Source organism: Apteryx mantelli, chromosome 9 (assembly GCF_036417845.1).
Source record: "Apteryx mantelli isolate bAptMan1 chromosome 9, bAptMan1.hap1, whole genome shotgun sequence".
Lineage (NCBI taxonomy): Eukaryota > Metazoa > Chordata > Aves > Apterygiformes > Apterygidae > Apteryx > Apteryx mantelli.
In genome coordinates, this window is record NC_089986.1 from 32004778 (window position 1) to 32027807 (window position 23030).

The following is a 23030-nucleotide window of genomic DNA, read 5'->3' on the forward strand; positions in this document are numbered from 1 at the left end:
GGGCAGGCACTCTCACAGCGGGCGCAGCTGCTGCTGTGCTTCCCAGCTCCGCAGGGCTGGGAGGTGGCGGGGAAGGCAGAAAATGACAAAATGTCCCAGGAATGGAAGGGGTTTGATGGATCCTTACTCACACCTGCTCAGAGGCTTGGTGCAAGCTCACTTACATTTCCTGCGGCTTTAAAGTTCCCTCTACACACAAAGGAAAAGAGGGAGGAGAAACAGTTTCATCATCGCTCAGAGACCAGACTTATAAAAACTTTGCGCTCATGCTCCCTCACTCACAGACTTGGACAGTTTTCAGTTCTGACTGTACAAGATCCCGGCGGAGGGAAAGGAAAGAGAGGAAAGGCTTTAGAGAGCGCTTGCTTTCTCAGGAGCCTGCAAGCAACCCAGATCCTCAGGGCACTTTGGATCTGCTGGGAAGCTAACTACCCGTGTCCTTGCCTCCTGCAGTGGTCACCTTCACATGATGGGAGTTCAGCCCGAAGCCAGCAAGTCCGCGGTCAACGGCAGTGGCCCCAAAAACTCCAGCCTCTGTTATCGAAACATCTTCTGCAATATTAAGGTAAGGAGCAGCACTTCCATGGAGATGTACTACTTTCCTGGCTTGGGAGGGAGGAGCACATTTGCACAGTGAAAGACCCTTACCCCAGCACTTGGGTCTACACATCCCCATTAAGAACCACTAGTAAAATTAAGGGTGTTTGCTAAGATGCAGAATTTGAAACTCAAATCCTCAGGCAGCACAAAGTCCGGAATCACGCTACTGAGATCTATCCGGCTGGCTCACACAAGAGCTTGACAGGGCACTGGGGGGCTTGTCTGATATTGGCATGGTACCATTCACGGTGGAACATACGCTCTGCGCTCAGTGTGCATGTGCATGTGTGTGTGTTATGCCTCTTGGAAGAGGCACGAGCACATACAACTAGCTCCTCAACTCAAGCGGCTATGCTGCTCTACACTTGTTGTGGTGCTTGCCCACAGTGTCCAGTACATAGTGTGCTGTTGCTTAGGGAATGATTAACCACATCCTGGTGTGAAAAGAAAACACTGCCTTAAAATAATATTGATTTGCTTTAAAAATCTCAGCAAGGAGAAGAGTATTTTTGAGACTGACAGGGACAAAGTCTGAGATGCTTCTCAGCCAGTGAAAGTTTGATTTCTTACAGTCACTGCCAAGTTATTAACCTGCCCCTGCTTAAGAAGGCCAGAACTGGCATTTTAAAGCTAGTCCCTAGCGTGAGCTTCAATCGGACTCTGAGCTCACTGCCTGCATGATAAAACACCAGCCGTCCTGTCCACCTCTAGCATTTTAAATCATGCTAACTATCAGGCTTTAAACCCTCCCACACACACACACACACACACACACACACACACACACACCACTTTTTTTTTTCCCTTACAGCACTGTTTGGCCTATTTCTGGACAGGCATAAATATTGCTGCATGTGCTGGTTTCCAGCCCCTGAAAGACTGTCTGTGTTCATTCAGCTCATCAGAATTTTCCCAGGGAGATTTTTGTGCTTCACTTGGCAGCATCTTCTCAAGCTGACACCTAAACTAGGTCTTTTGGGGAGCGACAGCTCCCTGCAGCACTTGTCTGTGTGCTCAGCGCTAATGGAAGCCAGTGTCCTGGGTGCTACTGGGGGCGTAGAGCTGGTCAGGGTGCCCAAGAGAGGCCGTCACACTGATGGGTCCCTCAGAGGGGTTAAGGATGAGAGTGGACCATGAGTGGAGTGGGACCCTGAGGTCGCTGCCCTATGAGATGCCACGTGTGTCCTGAGTGACAGCCCACACAGAGGGCAGGCAGGGGAACAGCCAGCAGGACCCACCTGCCTTTCCTTGAGCTGGCACTGCAGGTCATGCCACAGGCCTGGGTGTGATTTCCCACTAGTGTTATATAATACTAGCATGCGTTTATGGACTGATAGCAGCACTGCAAGGAAGGATTTGTCAGCACTTTCGTCGTAAACTGAGAAGGTGCTAGCAAATCTCAGGTTATAAGCATGCTGCCGTGAACATGATGTCATGGTCTGGGATGGATTTTTCTTTCCTGAAAGGCAAATTTTATCTGCAATCATTCTTTCCTTGCCCTGCGTGAAGGAGAGCACTCCCCCCTCACCTCCTCAGGCTGTCATGGTTATTTGTTGGTCTCCAGGGAGCAAAAGTTTCACTGAATTGTGGGGCCCAATTCTGCACTGTCACCTGGGTGCCAGCCCCAAGCAGCACGGGGAGAGTGGTAGCTCTGCTCTTTCATCTGCATGGGGCTGTCTTGGTGCTGCTCTGACCAGGCAAGCCCTGAGCTGAGGGCTCCTCAAGCAGTGAGCAGTGAGGTGTAGTAAGCAGCAGTGCTTCAGGTTCACTGGGGCCAGCGAGTGAAAATCTGGGGGCTCCCGGGACTGATTTCATAGCTGGTGCTGATGGCTCAGATTGGCCCTTCCAACACTATGCCCCTGCAGTTCCCCATTGCCTGGGTTGAGTTGTCCTAGCAGGTGATGTGATGACCCTTTTTGGCTGCAAATTCTAGGAGGAAAAACTTGAGATCTTGGCACCTTGGGTAATCAAGAGCTGCCTCTGGGCTACTCTGACAAACTTTTGTGGGGTGGATGGGCTCTAAGACCTGACTCCTGCCTCCAGTGGAGGATCAAATGACGGCACAAACTGCCTTTGCACTGCATCTGGAGTGACCATGGATCAAAGTGAGTAGGGTTACCTGAAAACAGAATCTTCACAGTAAGTATTCTTTTCTGGAAATACATACAGCTCCTTTTAGCTGTGCACTTAGAGAGGAGCATGCAAAAATATCCTGGGATTATAAGAACGTTGTTGACCTCAATGCCTTTTTAAGGCTGTAAAACTTTAAAGTAGAAATGGATGTTAACCCTTTTCTGCCTTCTCTAGTCATCCACATTGCCATAGTGTTCAGGCTATACATTCAACACCACACAGGCCTAAGGATGTGAGCATCATTTGGTCAGTGGCTGTGTCCAGGACCTCCTAGTTTTCTGTGACATCTGGCTGATCATGGATGACACAGGACTGCCACTTTGCATCCAGGCTCCCAAAAGCCGTTGGCCACCCCAGGTGAGGACTGAGCTGCAGGGAGGCCTAGGCATCACCTACCAGCTGCCTCTGCCTTGCCGCACTGCAGACAACACAGAGAAGATGCAGGAGCTCTTGCTGATGCCTTAAGGTGCCTAGCCAGCCGTCCGCTGCCCGCATGGTCAGGTTGTGCTGAGTCCATAAGTTCTAGCTTAAATCTCCCAGTGTCTAGTGACAGCTAGAGATCTTGGGCCTTATTTTCAAAGTGAGAAAAGACCCTGGAACTCCACAAACTGAATCAATAGCAGGCAACAGGCTGTTTTCATGCCCTCAGATGAAGCAGAACACCAAACTCCGGGGAAGTGAGAAGAGCTGGGGCCAAAGCAGCAGGGTCTGGCAGGGAAGGTGCGAGTTTGCTGTCTCCTCTCCTGCACTTGTTTTTATGTTTGCATATCTCACGCATCAGCTGAGCAGCTCTTGACAGGCCAAAGTGGTCATGGGGAACAAGGCACACAGAGCTGACATTGTTTGGGAGGCTCCTAAGAGGTGTTTTAGGTGAGAGATGCTGCAGCATCCATTATCCTGCTAAAGGATGTTACAATAGTGCTCAGGGACACTTCCAGACTGTGATCCCATGAGCAGGGAGTGGGATGTAGGAGATTCCCACCTCCTGCTCCTCTTTTCTCCTGCCCCAGGTGGTGCAAATACAGTTGTTCTGTGGCTGTGTGCTGACAGGTGTGGAAAAAGAGAAAGTTAAAAGGAGCATTTTTGTTTTAGATGCATCATTTCATCTCTGCAGGTTCATTTGACCACAGTCAAATTGGTCCAGCTGATGGGAGAGGACAAAAGTAAGGGAGGGCAGCAGATTTAGCGCCTGTAGATAGGGTAGGAACAAAAACTGGCTCCTCCATGTACCGTGGACCCATGTTCTGAGCTGACCTCTGGCGATGGCTTTGTCTGACACCACTGATGGAGCGATGGCCAAGTGCCACATGCTCCAGAGGGATGAGGAGTCACCAGCTGCCTCTTCTCAAGCTGCCTGAGCACATTTACCCAGGCAGAGCAAGTGGAAGGATTGCCTAGGATGGACTGTCAGTACCACCGGGAACAGCCCTTGGTTTAGCTCATTCCAGTGCTGGCACCACACAAACACATTAAGGAACTGTGTTAGGGTCTATTGAAACATGCTCTTATCAGCATCAGACTGATGATCTGTATCATCTGGGATGATGGGGAATCAGGTCATCCCTCCAGTAGAGAGAGGTTCTTGCTCTTAAAAGCCAATGTATACTAAACAGAGGGCACTTACAACGCTAAAGTGACAGGAGATGACATACCCCCCGTCCCTTCATGACCTGTTTACTCTTCCTGTGCTGCAGTTTGTGTTAAAAAAATATATATATATATATAAAAAATTTTTTTAAGGTTGAAAAGTGGCAGCCTGTCAGCAGTTGTTAATATTCTCAGCCCAAAGAAGTGGCAGAAAAAGGACATGCTGGAAAGTCATTCTGTCATGAATAGGCCATTGCTAACCCAAAGGGCAAGGTGTACAGTAAACTTCTCAATTTATCTGGCATTACACCTCTTATTTGTATGAGAAGTCCTTGGTGCTACAAATAACATATTATATAAAGTTTTCATCTAGCACCTAGTTGTGTGGGAAACTGCTAGCATCTGCCCACACAGATACAGTTACTATATATGAGTTTGAATTAATTAGACATAGCATCCTCACATAAGCAATGGCTGTTCCTGACTGGGGCAGTACTTCCAACACAACGAAATCTCTAAGTTGCAGCGTGTTCCAAGTCCTAATAACGAAGCTCAGATTTATTCTATGAGGCAGTGCTCACATGCCAGCATCATTTTCAAGGTGCCTTTTGCAGGGCAGAGACTGAAAATAACAACTGATTTTTCCCTGTAGACTGCCTTGCTCCTCCATGTTCCCTGTGCCATCTCCTGTGAAGGGGACCCCAGCTTTCCTTCACCATTTCCCAGTTCTCTGAAGTGTGAAGGACTTTGGTGCTGTTTGGCACCAGCCCAGTTAGAGCTGGCGCTGGGGGGTCAGAAGCATGATTGTGCCAGGGGATGTCCTGGCCAGGTCTCATGTACTGCTCCCCCCACATGATCCACATTATGGCCTATATGCAACTATTTGAAGAGCAGGATAGGGCTGGTAACCCTGTTGATGGCTGGGTCTGGAAGTAGCTGGAGATGTGGAAGGACCAGTGCAGAAACAAGTGCTCTAGGAGCAAATGATGCTTTAGATGTAACTGCTGCCAGATTACTGCTGGCTCATACCAATGCTCTGACACAAACAGGCATTTACAGCTGATCTCTGTACTCTGCGGTAACGTAGTTGGTGACAGTTCCTTGTTGCTGCTGTAGAAATTACTCCATGTCATATGTGGATATTAATGACTGTAGCTAACATATTGCAGTTAAACTGAATAGCACTAAACCACTATCTAATTGTTATTTGAGGGAGTCAGGAGATCAGCTCCACCTGACTCAGCCTATGGCATGTTTTCTGTCTGTGCCATATCTCAGAACTTGTATAAACCTGGTTGTTGTGCTTATTTTTTGAGTGCACTTTCAGATATGCTGGGGCTGCCTGAACCATTCTAGGAGTCACCTTGGAGAGAGGAAGCAGAGTGCAGTAAGGCAATCAGCCATGAACAGATGTCTGGGAAGTTGCTGCTGAGCACTATCCCATATGAGAAGCCTGCAGCATCTTGGTAACTCCACAGCCACTGAACAAAGATTATTTCAATGGCGTTCTCTATTCCCAATGCCTAAGCCCCGTGTCTAATGTTTTGGCATCTTTGCATTTATTGTCTCTTTCATGGTTTTGTGCTATTTTAATTGATAGCTAATGGCTTGTTCTGTATCCCCAGAAACATGCAAGAGAGAGCTTTGTAAATTTCATGTTGCTTAGCTTAGCTGGACTGTCTTCATCTGGAAGACAGCTAGCTCAAGAGTGCAGAGGAGCAGAGTGAAATGGTTGGGAGAACAGATGGGAGGAGACTTTTACCCTGTTATTCCAGCCCAGTGAGACCACCTGATGTGTAAAAGGAGGCTGGAGAAGAAGAGAGGGGAAAAATGTCAGGTATGTCAGCTGGAGTAAGTCCAGGGGGAGATTCAAAAGCCTGGGGGCAGATTTAAACTGGATGCTATAAAGAAGCTCAAGACAGCAAGCTGCCTCAACAGGGCACTGCTGAAGTGATTCTTTTCTGATCTGCACAAAGGGATTCAGCATTGTTGTGCATGTGGTGTCTCCTGGAGAACCAGCAAAGCCAAACGCAGGTAGCTGAAGGGACTGAGGAAGAGACTGAAACAAAGCAGCTGGGTTCCTGCCAGGGCGAGGGCACCATGAGATAGATGCAAATGACACAGACACAAGCATATCTGGATGTATATGAGATGTGCAAGGAAAAGGCACATTCAGCCTCCAGATTTGCACCAAAATGATTGTGAGTCCACAGGAAAGAGGGCTTTCAAGCTAGAAAAGGTAATGAAGAAGGAATGATGGTGTCATAGAGGGCAAATTATTTGCAAGGGAAGCTTCAGATCTTTGGTTTAAGACACACTGTGAAAACATAGGTCATTAACCGTACATCTGGCAGTGCAGCCTCAGCATAAAGCTACTAGATAAGGGGCAAGTAGAGGGGCAATATGGGAGTATAGAGGAGAGGGGATAGGAAGATCAGGAGGAGACTGTGGGCTCTCAGATGTGTGGTAAGGGTTTAAAACATCTTCAGGCATTGTTACAGCATGGAAGAGAGCACTGGCTGGGAGAGGAGAGTGGAAGCAGGGCTGCCCTTTGCTTGCTTACCTGAGTGGATTTCAAGCGGAAGGACTTGCATGGTCCAGACAGCAGATCCTCTCGGTCTCCTCCACACAGCCTTGTAGCATTCATTCTGCAAGAATGGCTGGACCTCTCAAATCAGAACTGCTTGTTGAGGCCCATCTGCAAATGATGGTTCCTGCATGATGCTGCAGTTTGTATCATGTCCCACCATCCTTGTTCATGCTCAGCACTTTTTTGCACCAAAAGCAACACCACTGCTTGAAACCAGATGCCCCCTCTTCTCCTTTGCATTCCTGCCTCTGTGGAGGGATGCCTGCTTGTCCCTGTGCAGTGTAGTGCCTTGGCTGGGGTTTTGAAGGAAGACAGAGAGCTGGGCACTGAACTCCAGGGAGGGTCTCACACCTCACTCTGTGCTCTGCAAGCCCTTAGATCCAGATACTGCAAGCTGAGATTTGCAGTATCTGGACTGCAGCCAGTTGTGCAAAGCACAACACAGCCAGCATCTTCTGTGTGCTTGCTCTCTCCTCTCTGGGAAGACAGTGTGCAACAGGATGTCTTCTGTGGGAGAAATGGGAACCTTGCCTTGGAGTCTAAGGTCCCAACAGCATCAAGGCAAGTTTTGTCCTTTACTTTAAAAGGACTAAAGAAATTTGCTGAGAGGAGTGTATTTCAGAAGCCTGGAGTCTCACACCCGATGAAAAAGATCATGAACTGCACTTGTACTGCCTTTATTTAGCTGTTGAAGAGTTAGCAAGAATAGGAGATCCATACAGTCATTGACATTTGGTCAGAAGAGAGTACAACTTTAGTTTTGGAGAGGGAAGCATTACGAGGAGGCAGTCATTGTGGATTAGAGCCTTTGTTCTTAAATAAGAACAAAGGATACATCCAGTACCTGCCTGGGAAAGGCAAGGAGTGATGGTGAGTTGGATGAAGCAACAAAGCAGGCAGGGCTCTTAGAACAAGAGACAAGTGGGTTGGCACTGGAAGAAATATCCATTGGGACTGGAGTCTTCCAGCATTCATGGTGTAAGAGTGTGGGCATTAGAAAGCACAGGCTGGGTTTTGATGGCTCTGAAACTGGTGTGAATACAGCAAGGGGCATTTAGATCTGGTTTTGATTATAAAAGGGAAGAACTTCCTGGCCTTCATCAGTAACATCTACAGCAGGATAAGGAAGAAGATGGGGAAGATCCGGAGAGTAAAACAGGCTGGAAAGTTTAGTGGGATCAAGGTCTAGGAGAAATGAAACAAGTTAATTTTATGAGGGGCGAGGTGGTTCAGTGCCCAAACACAACCAAGGAGTGGTCAGCGTAGATAAGATTATCACAAGCAAAATGGGAGAGGAGTGTCGCTGATAGGGAGCACAAGGTATGGCCAGGGCTGTGGGTGTGTGAGAGGAGTGTTTACGTTCATCTGTGGGTCAAGAAAGACAAAGGGAATCTGAAGCTACCTTCAAGGAAATCATGATCAGGTCCTGACACACCACAAAGGGGAAAAACCTTAGGAAAACCCTGAAAGAGAAAAGACCCAGTAACACAACCTACCTGCTCACTCAGTCGGGTTGCCAGGAGAAGAGAAGACTGCTTAAGGATATGCATCATATTTTGTAAGCACAAATATTTTTCACAGCAAGGACTGTGGGAAGGAGCAGTAACAGCCCTTGCTCCTCACACACTGAAGGTCTGGTCTCAGTAATCCCCCATGACCAAATGCCTCCTTTCTTTGTGAAATTTGCACGTGAAGCAGGAACACATTTTTTTATTTGTGCCTTGGAGCGCTCCCTTTAGGGCAACTGAGCAAAGCAAAACTTACATGGACCTTGCAAGAGCATTGGGATACATGTGTGCATTGATTGAGGAAAGAACAAACACTGTCTTTGCACTTGACAATGGCTGGTTGTAAAGTGTGGGTTATTTGGCAGGAGACAGTCGTTATTGCAACTCATAATTTAGACAGCAGAATGCTTTAGAAATCCCTAACCTTTTTATTTGTTTATTTTTTGCAATATAAATAAAGTTTAGGACTCAGCTTCTGTCACTGGACTACATACCTGGCTCCAAGGTGTTGTGCTAAGGGACATTGTGTGTGTCAGGTTATTTGGTTCCCTCTGTGGAAACACAGGGGTTTTTTTTATCTTTCCTGGTGCTTTTTGACATAGAAAAACCGGCAGCTGCATGTAAGAAAGAGATGCCAAGGCAGGACAGATTTCTCCACACAAATTAATTTACTTTTCATTTCCATCTGATGTATTTCTTTGAGACTGTGTGACCTCAGCCATTCTACCGCAAGAGAGTCACTTAGTATAGTGAGCATTGACTACACACAAGCTCTAAAAGAAACAGCCAGTCTTCTTCCTGAGTATTTATCCTTTTGGGGATGTTCTCTTTTCCTTGGAAATTTAGGAATATAAAATCCTGGTGTTCTGAATTTATGGAGGATTCTTTAGAGGATTAAGCTTATCCTCAGAACTCATGTGGTTGTGGGGTTCAAATGCCAGTGTGGTCCCTACCAAGTAACTTCTGGGGTTTGAATGCCATTGTCGTCCCCCAAGTAACTTCTGAATCCATTGGCTAATTTCAAATAAACCAGGCAAAAAAACAGCCAGATAATAAAGCTCTTACAGTGGTTCAGTTCTGAGGTCAGGGTCTGTGGCTGGAGAAAGCTGAACGCAGATGTGTTGAAGGTGGACAGAAGCAGGGGAGGCATCATGGTTTTGCAAGGACCAACATGGTATCTCTGGAAAGAGCTGGACCTTAGCAGCATTTGACCCCTGAGGGACTGGATGCATGACCTTGAGAAGTGCAGAGGGGTGATCAGGAGGCAGGCCTGTTTCCAGTGAGCACTCCCATCAGTTCAAATGCAAGGCTGAGTACTGTGTGCTCTGCTTAACTGCAAACATGCCAGTCTATGTGTGCTGGCTTGAGGTTGTTGCATAGTAGTGACTTAGGTAGTGAAGGATGTGCGGCCCTAGGAAACTATCTGCATTGGTGCCACTGCTGACTTGGTCTTTACATAACTTCAGCACAGAGAAGCAAATTCCTAGTGGCATTAGAAAATGCTTTACATTGCATTGCCTCCTGGAGACTGGCAGTGCTCTGAGATTCCCTCCAAAGAGCAAATCTAGGGCAGCTGGTCTTGCTGAGCCCATACCTATGTTCTCCTCAATGAAATTACATCCTTGCCTCACTCCACCTCCCTGCACAGGGAGTTGTCTGAATCTAACTCAAGGCCCCTCACTCAATGTCAGGCGAGGACTGAAAGTGGAAGAAGCCTTTTGAGGTGTAAAGGTCAGGGGCGTCCTGCTTTGGGCCGGGATTCTTGGAACTCTTCTCTCCCAGATACAGACTAGGGGCACTTCAGATGAGAGAAGGGAGGGGATCTCCGTTAAATGAGGACAAATTCATGATCTGACTTCCCCAAAACTCAGCTGCAGCCTTTTAGTCTGACCTGTCCAGTATATATATGTGGGGTCCGGGCTAAAGTCATTGAGGAGACATTCCACTGAATTCAAAAAGTTTTGATTTGGTACTCTGGAGTCCAAAATACAACTCTAATAGCACTGTATGGACAGAAAGACCTAACAGAGTGTCCTTACTCCTAGTCCTTTCCAAATATTTACTCCTGCCAGATTCATTGTGTGTCTTCCTGTAACAATTGTTCTTGGCCACATCATAACTCAGTGTCATCAATTAGCTGAGAACAGTTTGATAGGTTCTGTAAGTATCTTCACTTCTTTTTAGTGCTCCCCAGACAGCTCTTGTGTCAATCAAATGAATTAAGCCCTGGCTCTTTCCATCTGCGTAGTTAGCAGTGCTACCATGGAAAAGCTTTCTGGCACTTACATTAGCACTGATGTGTGCACATAAAAACCAGAGTAGGGTAGAGGGGATAACACAGGCTGGAGCCCATAGGACTGGTTACTCTGTGGGACTGTGGGGAGGCCACAGTCTCCTGTTGCGTTCATTAGTTTCCATGGGTGGGGGACTTCTGTCCTAGATATTTTAAAAGCAGTAAAAAGTAAATCAAGTAACTATGCTTTGAAAGTCCCACTATCATCTTCTTTCTCCCCAGTTAATTCAACCTTCTGGTAAAAAAAGCCCTTTCTTTCACACTCATTTTCCCACATGCTTCTTTACCATTTTTTTCCAGTGTGTTCTCCTGTTTGCTTGTTCTGCTTGTCTCTGGGCTGTGGTTATGTCCCTGCATTTTTCAAATGAGTGCTTGGATGAAGACGAGAGCACAGGCTTCATTCATGTTCTGCTATGGGGCATGGCCAGTTCATTTTCCTCTCCACAGCCGTGTTTCTCCAGCACCTTTTGTGGATTTAGACCCCAAGATCTGTGGGGTGATCTGTGGTGTTGCTAATGCTCTTTTTTAGCAGAATGAGCTGCACCACAGGATTTCTGCATTCTCTATCTCGGGGTAGGGCTTCCAAGGTGAAGGCACTGAAATCTGGTGTGAGAGAGGGCTTCAGACGTGACTGCTGTATCCATAGCATGAAGCTGTGGTAGGACAGTGACAAACTAGCCACTTACTTCTCCAGGGAGTAGATAGGAACGGGCAGGGGCCATGTCAATTCCTGTAGTTGCATGTAGCAATACTCTTCATAAACCTTGGATCCCTACAGAATAGAGCCATGCTCCCAGCTAGAGAAAACCTCTGAACTTCTATTGGCTTCTGGAGGCTCCACGGAGGCAGTTATTCCTTCTAAATAAAAAGAAGCTTGCATACAGTTACCTTGCCATGACCTCAACTCTGACCCACTTTCAGAAGATGCATGCTGGGATTATCAAGCTCCTCACTTTTTTTCTCATTTAGCCAGACTTCCCAAGCATTTTATTGGCTGCTTTGGTGACCAAGGGACATTCCCCCAAAAAAGTCTTTTACAAAACAGTCCATCTTTCATAATAGGCCTCTTTAAAGTAGTCTCAGAGTACCTTTAGTTAACAATTGTTTAGTAAGGCCAGTGACTGTGTTGACAATGTGTTATCTTACGTAAGCAATAATAGAAAGGGAGAGCCATGAGATAAGACAATACAGCCTAGGTGACCCAGCATGTGTTGTGGGGTAGTGCAAACACATGCTGGAAACTGGTACTGTGTTCAAAACTGGCTGCTCCTAGGGCCCTGCTGAGAAATCACCATGACACTAAGGACTCAAGGTCGTGGAGGCACATCTGCCCTGGGGCTGCCCATCTGACCGTCCTCATGCCAGGGGGATGCCAAGGACCGAGGCCACCCTGAGGATGCTGCCTTGTCAAGCGGAGCCTACCCATCAGACAACACGCAGCCAGGGCAGTCAATCATGGCACTGGTGGCCAGTAGCCAAGTGGATCCTGCCCCTAGGCCCACCCTGGCACAGATCCAGCCCCAGGAGCAGCAACTTCATCCTGATTCCAAAAGCTCAGGGCAGCAGCCACCCCAAGGACAGATTTGCCCTCTGTCTCTGGCCTCTGAATTCTTGTCTGCCTTTTAGATAGTGAACTGGGTTCAACAGGAGGTTGGGAGACTCCTCTCTCCTCCCAGAGCATTGATTTTATTGCCTATGGGCTAGGACAGACTTCAGGGAAAAGGAAAGAGTGAGTCTGGATCTTCTGATGTGGCAGAGGGGGCTGAACCAAGGCCTCATACGTTCCCCCAAGAGTGTGCAGGCGACTGTGGCCATACCTAGCCTTCCTTGGGGACTTTTAGGCCCCTAGTATAGGTAAGTTGGATCTCAGCCTTGCTACCTCTTCAAGGGAGTGCTTTATTTGTGCTTGGAAGCTGTTTGCAGGCCAGCCTGCCTCCCCGCTGAGCTCCACCAGCCCTGCCGGACAAGCATTTGTTGAGTACATCTCCTCTAAGGGAGAGCTGGGTCTGGACTGTCTGAATATCTAGCAACTCTCTCTATTTTGAACCTGAGGTGAGGAGGCAGGGAAGTGTTGTCTAGGCCATGGAGGGATCAAACCCCTCTGTTCCATGAAACAGGGTGGGATTTTCTTCCTTACAAAAAACATTGCCCTGGAAGCTGCTGGTCTCTGAGAGTTGGTGAGGCCGGGGGGAGCAGTGTGTGTGTGAGGAACCTCTCCCCAGGCATTTGCTTCCATTTTAAATAAAGTGTATCTTGGAAAGGAGTCAAGTGTCTTGTATAAACAGCCTGGAGTCAGGATCACTCAAGCGTTCTGAAGGAAATGTCAGGATGATTAAGAGGGGATTTTGTACAAGTGTGTGTGTGTGTGTGTGTGTGTGTGTGCATGTGCATGTTCATGTGCATGTGGGTGCATGCCTTCAGCCTTTCTGCACTGCACCCCAGGTGCCTGTAATTGCACCATTAGCTGGAACTCACCTGCAGCTCTAAAAATACTCTGGGATCTGATCGGAGCATCTGCTCACAAGGGTCAGAAATAGGCTAAGAGCAGCGCTTTATATTCGTAGGATTGTCCCCAACTCCTTAACCTCTAACCACGCCTTCGCCTTTGGTGCCATTACACCTGTTTTATGTCAGCAAAACTTCCCTTCAAATGAGTTCATTTACTCTTCTTTAAATCATCTTCTTTGTTAAGTGTTAAGAAATATGGATAATAGTAGCTCTGTCCTGTCATGGGGATGCTCAGTGCATGTGCAGAGCTAATGCAGCACATCTGGTGCTCTCTACAGCTGGAAGGGACCAGGTCAGTGCTGGGGGAAATGACTGCTGCCATGCTGGTTTCCAGGAACCAGCAGATTGTGGGCGGCTTTGGGGTGGTCTTACAATCACGGGTGCCTCCACAAAGTGCAGTGACCTGCTGTTCTCCCCAAGCCCACTCACACCATTCAGGAAGGTGTGCAGGGGCAGCAGGGCTTTTTCTGGCTTCTGAGGAAGGAACGGGAAAGAGAGATGATGAATGGAGGTAGGGACCTGTGGGTGACAGATGAGAAAAATAGGTGTAAAAATTGGGAGAGACTAGCATGCCAGAAAAGATTGAAGATCTTGACTACTGGGCAGGAGATCTGGCTTCTCTTCCTAGCTCTACCACAAGCCTTGGGCAAATGTCCCTCTATTTCTGTGCTTCCCTTCCATCTACCCTGTCTAACTGGGGAGCGAGTGTTCCGGGGTACATATGGATGCATGTCCCTCTCACAGCAAGTGTCGCATCTCAGCTGGGGCTGCTTGCTCTGCTGTAAGACAGAGAGTAATAATGAAAGAGCAAGGGCAGAAAATCCAAAAACATTTCAGAGAAAATGAAGGATTATTGTCAAGCAAGCCTGAGGGAAAACAAGGAGGTCAGAGCAACGTGCAGGTGGGCCACATCAGCATGAACAGTGTGTGGGGAGGAGTGAGACAGGAGAAACTCAAGACAGCCTGCTAGGGTACACGTGGTGCCAGGGGGAGAGTTGTGCACCGTGCCTCCTCCAGCCTTGGAAGCCTGCCCTTCACAGCCAGCATATCTTGTTCTGTGCTGAGGTCAGGCAGTGCAGAGGTTCCCCTTGTGGAGCACTGCAACCAGCCAAGTAGGCCCTTTCCCAGCTATCTGCAGGGCCATAAAGGTTTGGACAGTCGTTATTTTAATTAAAACTGGATGCAGGGGAAGCCTCCTGGATGCAGGGGAAGTCTTAAATCAGGCACGGCTCTCACCTCGGGACAGTTAAAGCATGTCTGGAAAAGCCAAACTCCAGCTGCAGAAGTCCTGGAGCAAAGGCTGTTTTTCTTTACTTTGACTATTTTGTGTGGCATTCCAACCTTGGCTTCTTCCCATGCAAAAAAAATCTCTTCTGCCTTCCCCTCCCATCCTCCAGCTTCTCCGCACCCAAGAGATGAGGCTGCTGTGTGTGTTGTGTCATCACAGTGCCAGCAGCAGTGACGGGTGGGATCAGCTCCCCTGAGCAATCCTCATGCATCTCTGCCTTTCTTACTAACTCTGCTCACAGAAGCCACAGTAGAAAGACTGTTATTAAACTGTCTGCTCCAGCTGTGAGTATCCAAATCCTGCACTCCTGTGATGGGATCAGGAGAGGAAGGGAGCAATGCAGAGTAAAAGAAAACTGGGTACTTGTACTAGGCTCAGGACTGTTCTAGTTTAAACAGCCCAATGAGTTGGACAGCTGAGCTCAGCCCAGGACTCCAGAGCCAGTGGTCTGCATACTAGCTGTGGCAGCCCAGCATCTCCCGGCATGCTGCAGCAAGGCAGGGTAGCAGAAAGCCCAGTCAGCCAGAAAAGGCTGATTTTCCATTAGTTGGGTAATGCTGGTGGCAAGTCTTCCATGTAATGGAAGTATGTGATTCAGTCATTAGTGAGCACCGGTCTGCCAGGCCTTTCCAGCCTGGCTACTCAAGGCCCTGCTGGCACGCCTGCCCCCATCCCTGTCACCCTGTCTTGGGGCTCAGCAGGCTTGCCAAGCTTGTCAGACTAATCTGTCACCCAGGCATCAGGCCAGTGTCATTCTGCAGGATGAGGTTCACAGGCCGAGGGGGAGCAGTCATGCCCCAAAGTCTTCCTCCTTCCCTTTTGTTTGGTCTCCAGCTGTATTTCTCATGGGTTGCCTTCCCTCACCCTGCGGAGCCCCACCTTGCTCCCAAGCAAGTTCTCCAGATCTGCTACCCTGCTTTGTCCAGCTTCAGGGTATCGCTAATGCATAAGCCCATTTCAGGCAATTATGCCCTCTCTTCCTGCTTGCCCTCTCTGACCTCTGTTTGTCCCTCTAGTCTCCTGCCCCATATCCTCTCATGAAGTGCAGTCCCTTTAGTGATAATTCCCCACTGCCCTTTGTCCTCATCTTCTCCCCATCTCCTGCTGATCCCAGCATTTCTGCGGGACAGTCAGTACCTCTCCTCCTGCTGTTCTCTCAGCTCTGCCCTCCGCCACCAGCATCTTCACTCTCCCAAACACATCTCATCTTCCCGTTTGTCCTGGGATTAGGCTGACATTTGCTGCGCTAAATTCAGCCTCCGTGATCCACCCTCTTCCCTCCCCATTGGTAAACATCTCTGCTTCTCTAGCTAACGCCTTGCACCAGGAGAATGCTCTCTCCAGCTGTTCTGCATCTTATGCGCTCCTGACCCTCCTCTGTTTCCCTAACACTTCCTTATTAGAATGACTTCAGTAGGATCTGGCCAGAGTTGCAGAAACAAAAATTAATGCTCTCTGGCAACAAGATTCCCTGTCCATTTCTCATCCCCACAGGAGTCACCTCTCTGCTCCAGGCCAGCCCTGGTTGGATTAGTTATGCATGATCCCAGGTCAGGGCTTGGGAAAGTGAAGGTGGTGGATCCAGCTATCATCCACAAGACCATGTGTTTCAGTGTGTTTTTGAATATAGGAGCTGATAGCTGGAAGGTTTAAAGTTCATTCAGCTTCAGAAGTTTATTTTCAAATATTTCTTTTGTTTTGTCTCCTTTCTGGGAGTGATTCCCATGTTACACTGCACATTGTGGCTCTGTAGCTTTTTGTCGCAGCAAAATGCTAGCTTGGGATCTTGTTTTCTCCTGCTCAACTACCATGGTGCCAGCTGCGTTCTTGATGTTTTAGTGGGCTTATATCCCCTCAAGACATGGATGGAGAACTCATGATTTTAATTTGTTCCTGTGACCCTTCTTCCATCTTTTTGCATTCATCTTCTTTTACTGTTTTTCTGTGCTCTCCAGGTTATTTATATCCTAGTGGCACACTGACAGGGCATCATTTGCTTTTTCCCTTTCACCTCTGCCCTAAGTTTCTATTCCCTGTTTCTCATATTTTTAGATATCCAACTCTGTGCTTTGCCTGATGCTCTTCTCCCTCACAGGAGAAGCTTCCCAGAATCTCCACAAAGCAGACACATTGTCCTCATTCAAATTCTCTTGTAATTGCTGGAACAAACCCAGGCAGATTCCCAGGCCTCTGTGACCTCCTGTGCTCCCCAGAAGTCCATTTTACCCACCTGTTGCACTTGCATCCTCTGTGTCGGATTGATGGTTTCACTCTTTTTCTGTGCTGCACTTCACACAACGGAGTCTTCTTTCAGACTTTGGCTTCTGGGTGCTACGATCATTTCAAATAAATAATAATAACAATTATTGCTATTCTCCTAGCCAAGGACGTAAGGAATTTGTCAGCATTGCAGTACCTTTGATCCCCCATCCATCATCTTGGGCTTCCCGCCGTTATCTTTGTGAGACATGCTTCCGGTGTTCAGCAAATATTTGATTTCCTGTGAATTTAAATAAAAAAGCCTTTTTCCTTTTTTAAATGATTTTAAAATACTTCTGGCACCATGTGGACACATTCCATTCCAAGGAAAATAAAGGAAAACTGTTCTGACTAAATATAGATCAAAAGACACTTTTGAGCCGTCTCTTCCATCCCCGGCTGAGGATGCTTTCCTTTCTCTGGCCACCCTGGCTTGTTTGACCATGCTTATGCCCTGCCCCGTATATTCTGCGTATTCCCTCTTCTGCTCCTTGCCTGTGCTGTGTTCGTTTGGTTTGGTTTCTTGCTTGACTCAGTGATTTAGATGGCTCAAGGCAACAATGCTGTTTTTAGAAAACCACAAAGGTCTTCCAGTAGTGAGAATACATTGCACATATTTCATCCTTTCCTGCTGGAGCTTTAAAAGCCCTTTACTAACGTGAACTTTGTCTTGCAAAACCCTTTGGAGAAAGCACTGTTAACTTACTTTACAGCTGAGTGAATCCAAGGGACCAACTGGAAATATTAGGTCTCAGCTAGTCTGAACCAGCATAGCTCCATTTCAGCTGCAGTACAGCAGCTTTATCATTGTACAGCTCCCTGCGCATCAGGTCCTCCTTCCACCAAGTGCTGCCACAGTGCAAGTAATAATGAATATTAGTAACAGTAAAGCAGAGGAAAGTTAAAAACAGAGCTCCTTGTCCTCTCTTCTAAACACTGGATTCCTCATTTTGCAAAGCTAAATTAATAACTTCTCAGCAGAAAAGAAGAATTCACTTGTTTGCTTGCAGCAACCAATAAACGCAATGAAATACACATTTGGGGTTTGAGAAGCAGCATAAATACCTTGCAGTATATAAGAATGTCCACAGCATAGATATGTGTGTCCTGCATTCAGAACCGATGCCCTCAGACACATGCAGTGCAGTGAACGAATGGGAGGGAAGGGAAGGGAAGGGAAGGGAAGGGAAGGGAAGGGAAGGGAAGGGAAGGGAAGGGAAGGGAAGGGAAGGGAAGGGTGGTGCTGGATGGCAGTAGGGCATGGTGAGTCCAGCTCTTTGTTAGGTTTGTTGCACAACAGAGATGCAGTCATGTTGGCCTACTTGAGTCCATGTGTGTATGACTCTCAAATCACTCACATGGGGCATGGTTGCCAGCAGTTACACATCAGCTGGGCAGCTATCAGGTACTAACTGGGATGGCACTATTTTGCCCGCAGGTGTTCGTGGTGTGCCATGGCCTTCTCCAGCTCTCGCAGCTCCTCTACAGTGCCAACTTCAAGAGTAGCCTCACTACTATTGAGAAGCGCTTTGGGCTCTCAAGTCTCTCTTCAGGTTTCATCTCCAGCTTGCATGAGGTAATTGGGTGAGATGCTTGTGTGGGGGCCCTGAGAGCTGGCCAGAATGGAGAGAAAACACACCCATGACTACAGCTCCATCAGTGGTTTCCATTAGAACTCCTTATTTTGATAGGTTTCAGCTGTAGGAATGATCCTGGCCTGAGTCATTGCAAGCTTTCTCATGACTGCTAAAAGGAGACATTGGCCAGCAACCTCTCCAGTGTCTACCCCTTTCCCCAGTGTTCCCAGCTCTGATGGCCCAGTGGTGAAGGATTAACTTTCATTGGCATCCTCTTGCTAGGCTGGCCTCAGTATAAACTGTGTTCAAGTTGCAACTCAGCTTCTTTTGACTCTGTGTGAAAAGAGCTTCAATTTAAATCTGATACTTGATGAATGGCTGCTTTATGAGAAGTTCCTTAAGCAGTTCTGGATGTCTCGGGAGATATGCAACCCCCTGAGGCATATGCTGCAAGAACATATACCTTGTCTTCAGCAGAGCTGCTAGCTGTCTGCTCTGTCAAGATGCTGAGACATTCAGGGCCAGACTTGTACCAGCCCAACCACTGCAACAGTTTTTTCACTGGGTGTGTTAGTGTTGCCAAGAGTATAGACAGATCCAAACTTCCTGGGGTCACATTTGGAGAATGGCTTGAGGCTAGATATCCAGACACCTTTTCCCCCCTGAACTGATGATCTCAATATACTGGGGGTGGGGGGAGAGCCCAGCTCTGAAGCATGGTGCCTGTGTTGCTTTGGGAAAGGACTGGAAGGACACAGATGTGTGTGGCACTGCCCTGCAGCAGGGCAAAGCTTGTTGTGCCTGAACTAAAGAAATTCTTATAGACACTTTCTAATCACTTATTGCTCTGGAATTGCTTGGATAAATTTGAAAACCTCTCAGAAACCGTAAATGGTGCCTTTGTCTTTTTTTCACAGGATGGCCATTGGTAATGTATTAGACCTATGAGACCTAGGTTTTAGAGTACCGATGTTTGGGTGTCTTGCCTTGTCAGCAAGCCTGGACATGTGTTTCTGAGGTCAGTCCAGGCACCTCACCGAACAGAACTGGACTCTAACATTCCCTAAGAGCCCACTTCCGCTGCTAGCCTGATAGGCCCCATGTTTGTTAGTCTTCAGCACAGGACCTGTCTCCTTCCTTCCCCAACTTTGTGTGCAGGGAGAGGAAGTTGTAATTGCTCAATTTGGAGGAAGGTCTTTTTGTTCTCTTGAAATGAATCCTAAGGCACTCAGCAAATCTCTTGTTAAACAAGCACATTGTTTTCTTGTTCGTATTGTCATGAATTGTATCTGTTCTGGTAGCACTTCAAGCCCAACTACGAAGGGGCCTGCTGGGAGAGAATATCTTTTGAAGGCAGAGAGAGAGAAGCACTTGGTCTCAGCTCACCTTGCATACTGCTGGTCTTTTTGCATGGGATACTTCACCAAGAGTTTGGGCATTTAGGCTGCAATCCTCCAGGGACCTCTGAGAAGTAGGTGCCCAGGTCTTACCCCAACCAGCACATTCGTCTGAGATTAAAAGGACTGATCCAAAGCCCACTTAAACCAATGAAAGACCTCCCACTGACTTCAATCAGGCTCAAACCATGAGAAGAAAGAGATCCAGTACTGATGATTATTGTTGGTAGCCCTGAACTAGCATAGTTGTGCCCCGTGGGGTATCCTACCACTCACAGTAGTGATACATCAATAACCTGTGTGCTTCTTATCCACTAGAGAAATTACTTTTACTTAGAGAGTTTATGTTTGGAGAAGTAATAGCAAAATAAAATTCATATAGAGCAGTCTCTTACTGCAAGAGCGTAAAGGGAAAAGGATTGGAATATGATATGCGCCATGCTGTTAAATACTGTCTGCTTTCAGATGACAGATACAACATTACTCCTCTGCTTTAAGAAAGATCTTTCTGCTCTTTTTTCTAGTTCTGTGTAAGCTCCCCTGCTTGTCTAGGATGATAGTCTTTTCTCATTTATTGCTGCATCAATTCCAAGAACAAAAACCACAAGAGACAAAACAAGGGAGTTCATGTAAACATATATAAGAGGATACTTAGACATAAATACCAAAGTTAAAATAATATTTAGTTTGTCCCACACTGACAAAATGCATACAATTGTAATTTTATGGTGTTCGTCCCTGTGCCTAAGAGCTACAGCTTGTATATTGTGTTGAATAAGCTGCACATTTTCATATCTTTTTAGCAGAATGAGGAGAATGGGACTGTGATCATATCTGTAGTTCCAAATGTCCGGTGTTACAAACATTTGCAGTGAGCCGGATTTTGTGGCTGGGCTCACGTCTGCTTAGAACCATGGGAGCAGAGGCAATACACTGCAAAAGTTTTTGCTGGATTTGGGGGAATCATTAGTTTATGTCACGTCCTACTGGGTGGAGAGCATGTGGGTGCTGAAGAAAGCCCCAGCCAAATCACCAGCAGGTGTGAAGCAGTCCATGATAAGAAAGGAGGCACACAGGTTACAGGACCCAAGGAGTTGGCCCGCTAGTTTTCGATAAGAAGGAAGCACTGAATCATTGTGAATATGCAGGGTGTAGCTGAGGGCTGCCCTGTTCTAGCTCTTCAGGGGCCAAGCACCATCTGACCAAGACAGCTCTCCACCCAGCTATACACAGAGCTGCAGAGCTGGGACAGAAGTTTTAGGACAGGGTCTGACTTCCTCCATGATGTCTTCTAATGTTCTTCCCATTTCACTCTGCTCTTTCCAGATTGGCAATGTGGTCCTCATCATCTTTGTCAGCTACTTTGGCAGCCGAGTTCACCGCCCTCGGGTGATAGGTGTGGGGGGCCTGCTACTGGCACTTGGAGCTTTCCTGGTGACCCTTCCTCACTTCCTCTCAGACCGCTATGAATACACTACATTGAGTGCGGGTAAGTGCCTCCATTCCTCCCTGAAGTGTCTGTAACACACAGCGGCACAACACAGCTGATGTACCTTCTCTGATTCAGTCCAGGCTGCATGGGTAACACAGCAGAAAAGGTGAGTTGAGAGGGCCTTTTCTTATGCTGGTAGCCATCGTGGATCAGATTAGATGGTTCAACCAAAGGCTAACATCATGCCTGGGTCTTGGCATGGAGATGTACACCCTGAGCATCATCCTCTACAGGCATTTTGAGTGCTGTGCTCTGCCAGTTTTTAGCTGAACCAATCAGAAGTCCTGCTCCTCTGATCCTTGTTGTTTTCTTATCAAATCTGGTGGATATGTAGGACATTTGAAGAAGCACACTTACTTGTTTGAGGACTGACAACTTCATGAGAGCACAACTATGAGTAAGAAGTACATACACTGGAGGATCAGCTCCTGCATAACAGGATGTAGCAATCCATCAGATCATTCTTGGTGGATCACACCATTTTCCATTTGCCTTTTGACTTTTCAACTGCCCTCTGCCCTTCTTGCCTGCACGTATCAGAGAAAGAAGTGATTTGCAACTAAAAAGTAACCTTTAATGCAAATAAAGATGTCCACCTCATCTCTTATCGTCATGTCACGCCCCACAGAACCATACGGCCACCGAGTCGTCTTATTGTCATCACCTTCCCCATCACAAATCTGGCCACAGTTGCATTGGGCTGGATTTCCCATGCCTCCTTGAAAACAGGGGAATGGTTGTATTCAGTGTACACTGAATTCAAGCACAGTGTTTGGAGGGAAGGATTTAAGGCAGGTATTTTCTATTTTAAGTCTGACTTCAACAGGGTTTTACAACCCCTTTTGAATGCAACAGTTATATGTGGGATCCCTTCTGCCTCCTCTGGGTGTGTTATCTGAGCCACACTTTTAAGTCACAAGTTTAATTGCCATTGTGAAGTACCTAAATTCCCCACAGATGCTCCTGAAGGCCTCCAGAGGGAGTATCTCTCCACATAAGTCTGTTTTTCAAGTTAAGCAGGACAGGATCTCTCTGGAGGCTGTCAAGACACCTCTTCCTCCCACAACTGCACAAGGAGCTTGCTATAGGGCTGATATCCTCAGCTGTAATATATGAGGTAGACAGCATCCCACATGGACATGCCAGCCTCAGGAATATTTGTAAAAGGGCTCCACGTTAAGTGAGAGAAGCATATCTTCCAACATGGAAATTATGAAATAGTTATAATACATATTTGCTTTGAAAGTTAATCATGTTACTGACTTAACCCATTATTTTTAATCTATTTCTCTCCTGGCTAAGCCCTCCTTTATTTGGACCCCTAAGCATACTATGTCCCTGCTTTCTGCACGGGCCCTGTGTGTCCTTCCAACCCACTCCTGAGCATCCTGGAAACAGATTTGCTTTCCATGGCATCAGAAGTGTCCCAGCTGCAGCTCTAAAACTTCATGACTTGCTGTTGCTGACAGCATCATTATTAACGATGAAATGTCATTCAGCTATGCAAAAAGCCAGCTGAAGAGAGAATGTGACACATGATGCACAGAGTTGCCTCTGGGGCAGCAGACTAGACAGAAGCCCTGGAATGCAGGAGATGATGATTCTGCTATTGATGTCCTGTGTGACTGTGAACAAGTCACTTCATTTCTGGCTTCTCTGGGGCAATGGTGCACTTCCTGGGGGGCTCAAAGCTCTCTGCCTTCCTCCAGTCCCCCTGTGGCAGGCTGCAGGCTCTGCAGTGCCTTGCCCACTGAGGCTTTGTGCTGTCTGAATGCTGAGCTGAATTTATACCAGAACA

At 47.3% G+C, this 23030-nt stretch overlaps 1 protein-coding gene across 4 annotated transcripts in view; it reads left to right on the forward strand.

Annotated features, from left to right (window-relative positions):
- The first annotated feature begins 272 nt into the window (after nt 1-272).
- The window catches only part of SLCO2A1 (solute carrier organic anion transporter family member 2A1), a 42974-nt gene continuing 20216 nt past the window's right edge, over nt 273-23030 (forward strand). For 2 of the 4 annotated variants that reach the window (XM_013952493.2, XM_013952494.2), the window contains exons 1-3: nt 274-565; nt 18205-18342; nt 21067-21229. In XM_013952493.2, the coding sequence (XP_013807947.2) occupies nt 467-565; nt 18205-18342; nt 21067-21229 (400 nt within the window). In that variant the 5' untranslated portion in view covers nt 274-466. Of the gene's footprint in view, nt 566-6093; nt 6158-18204; nt 18343-21066; nt 21230-23030 lie in introns of those variants that run through there. The other 2 variants (XM_067301499.1, XM_013952495.2) reach the window with 2 other exon arrangements.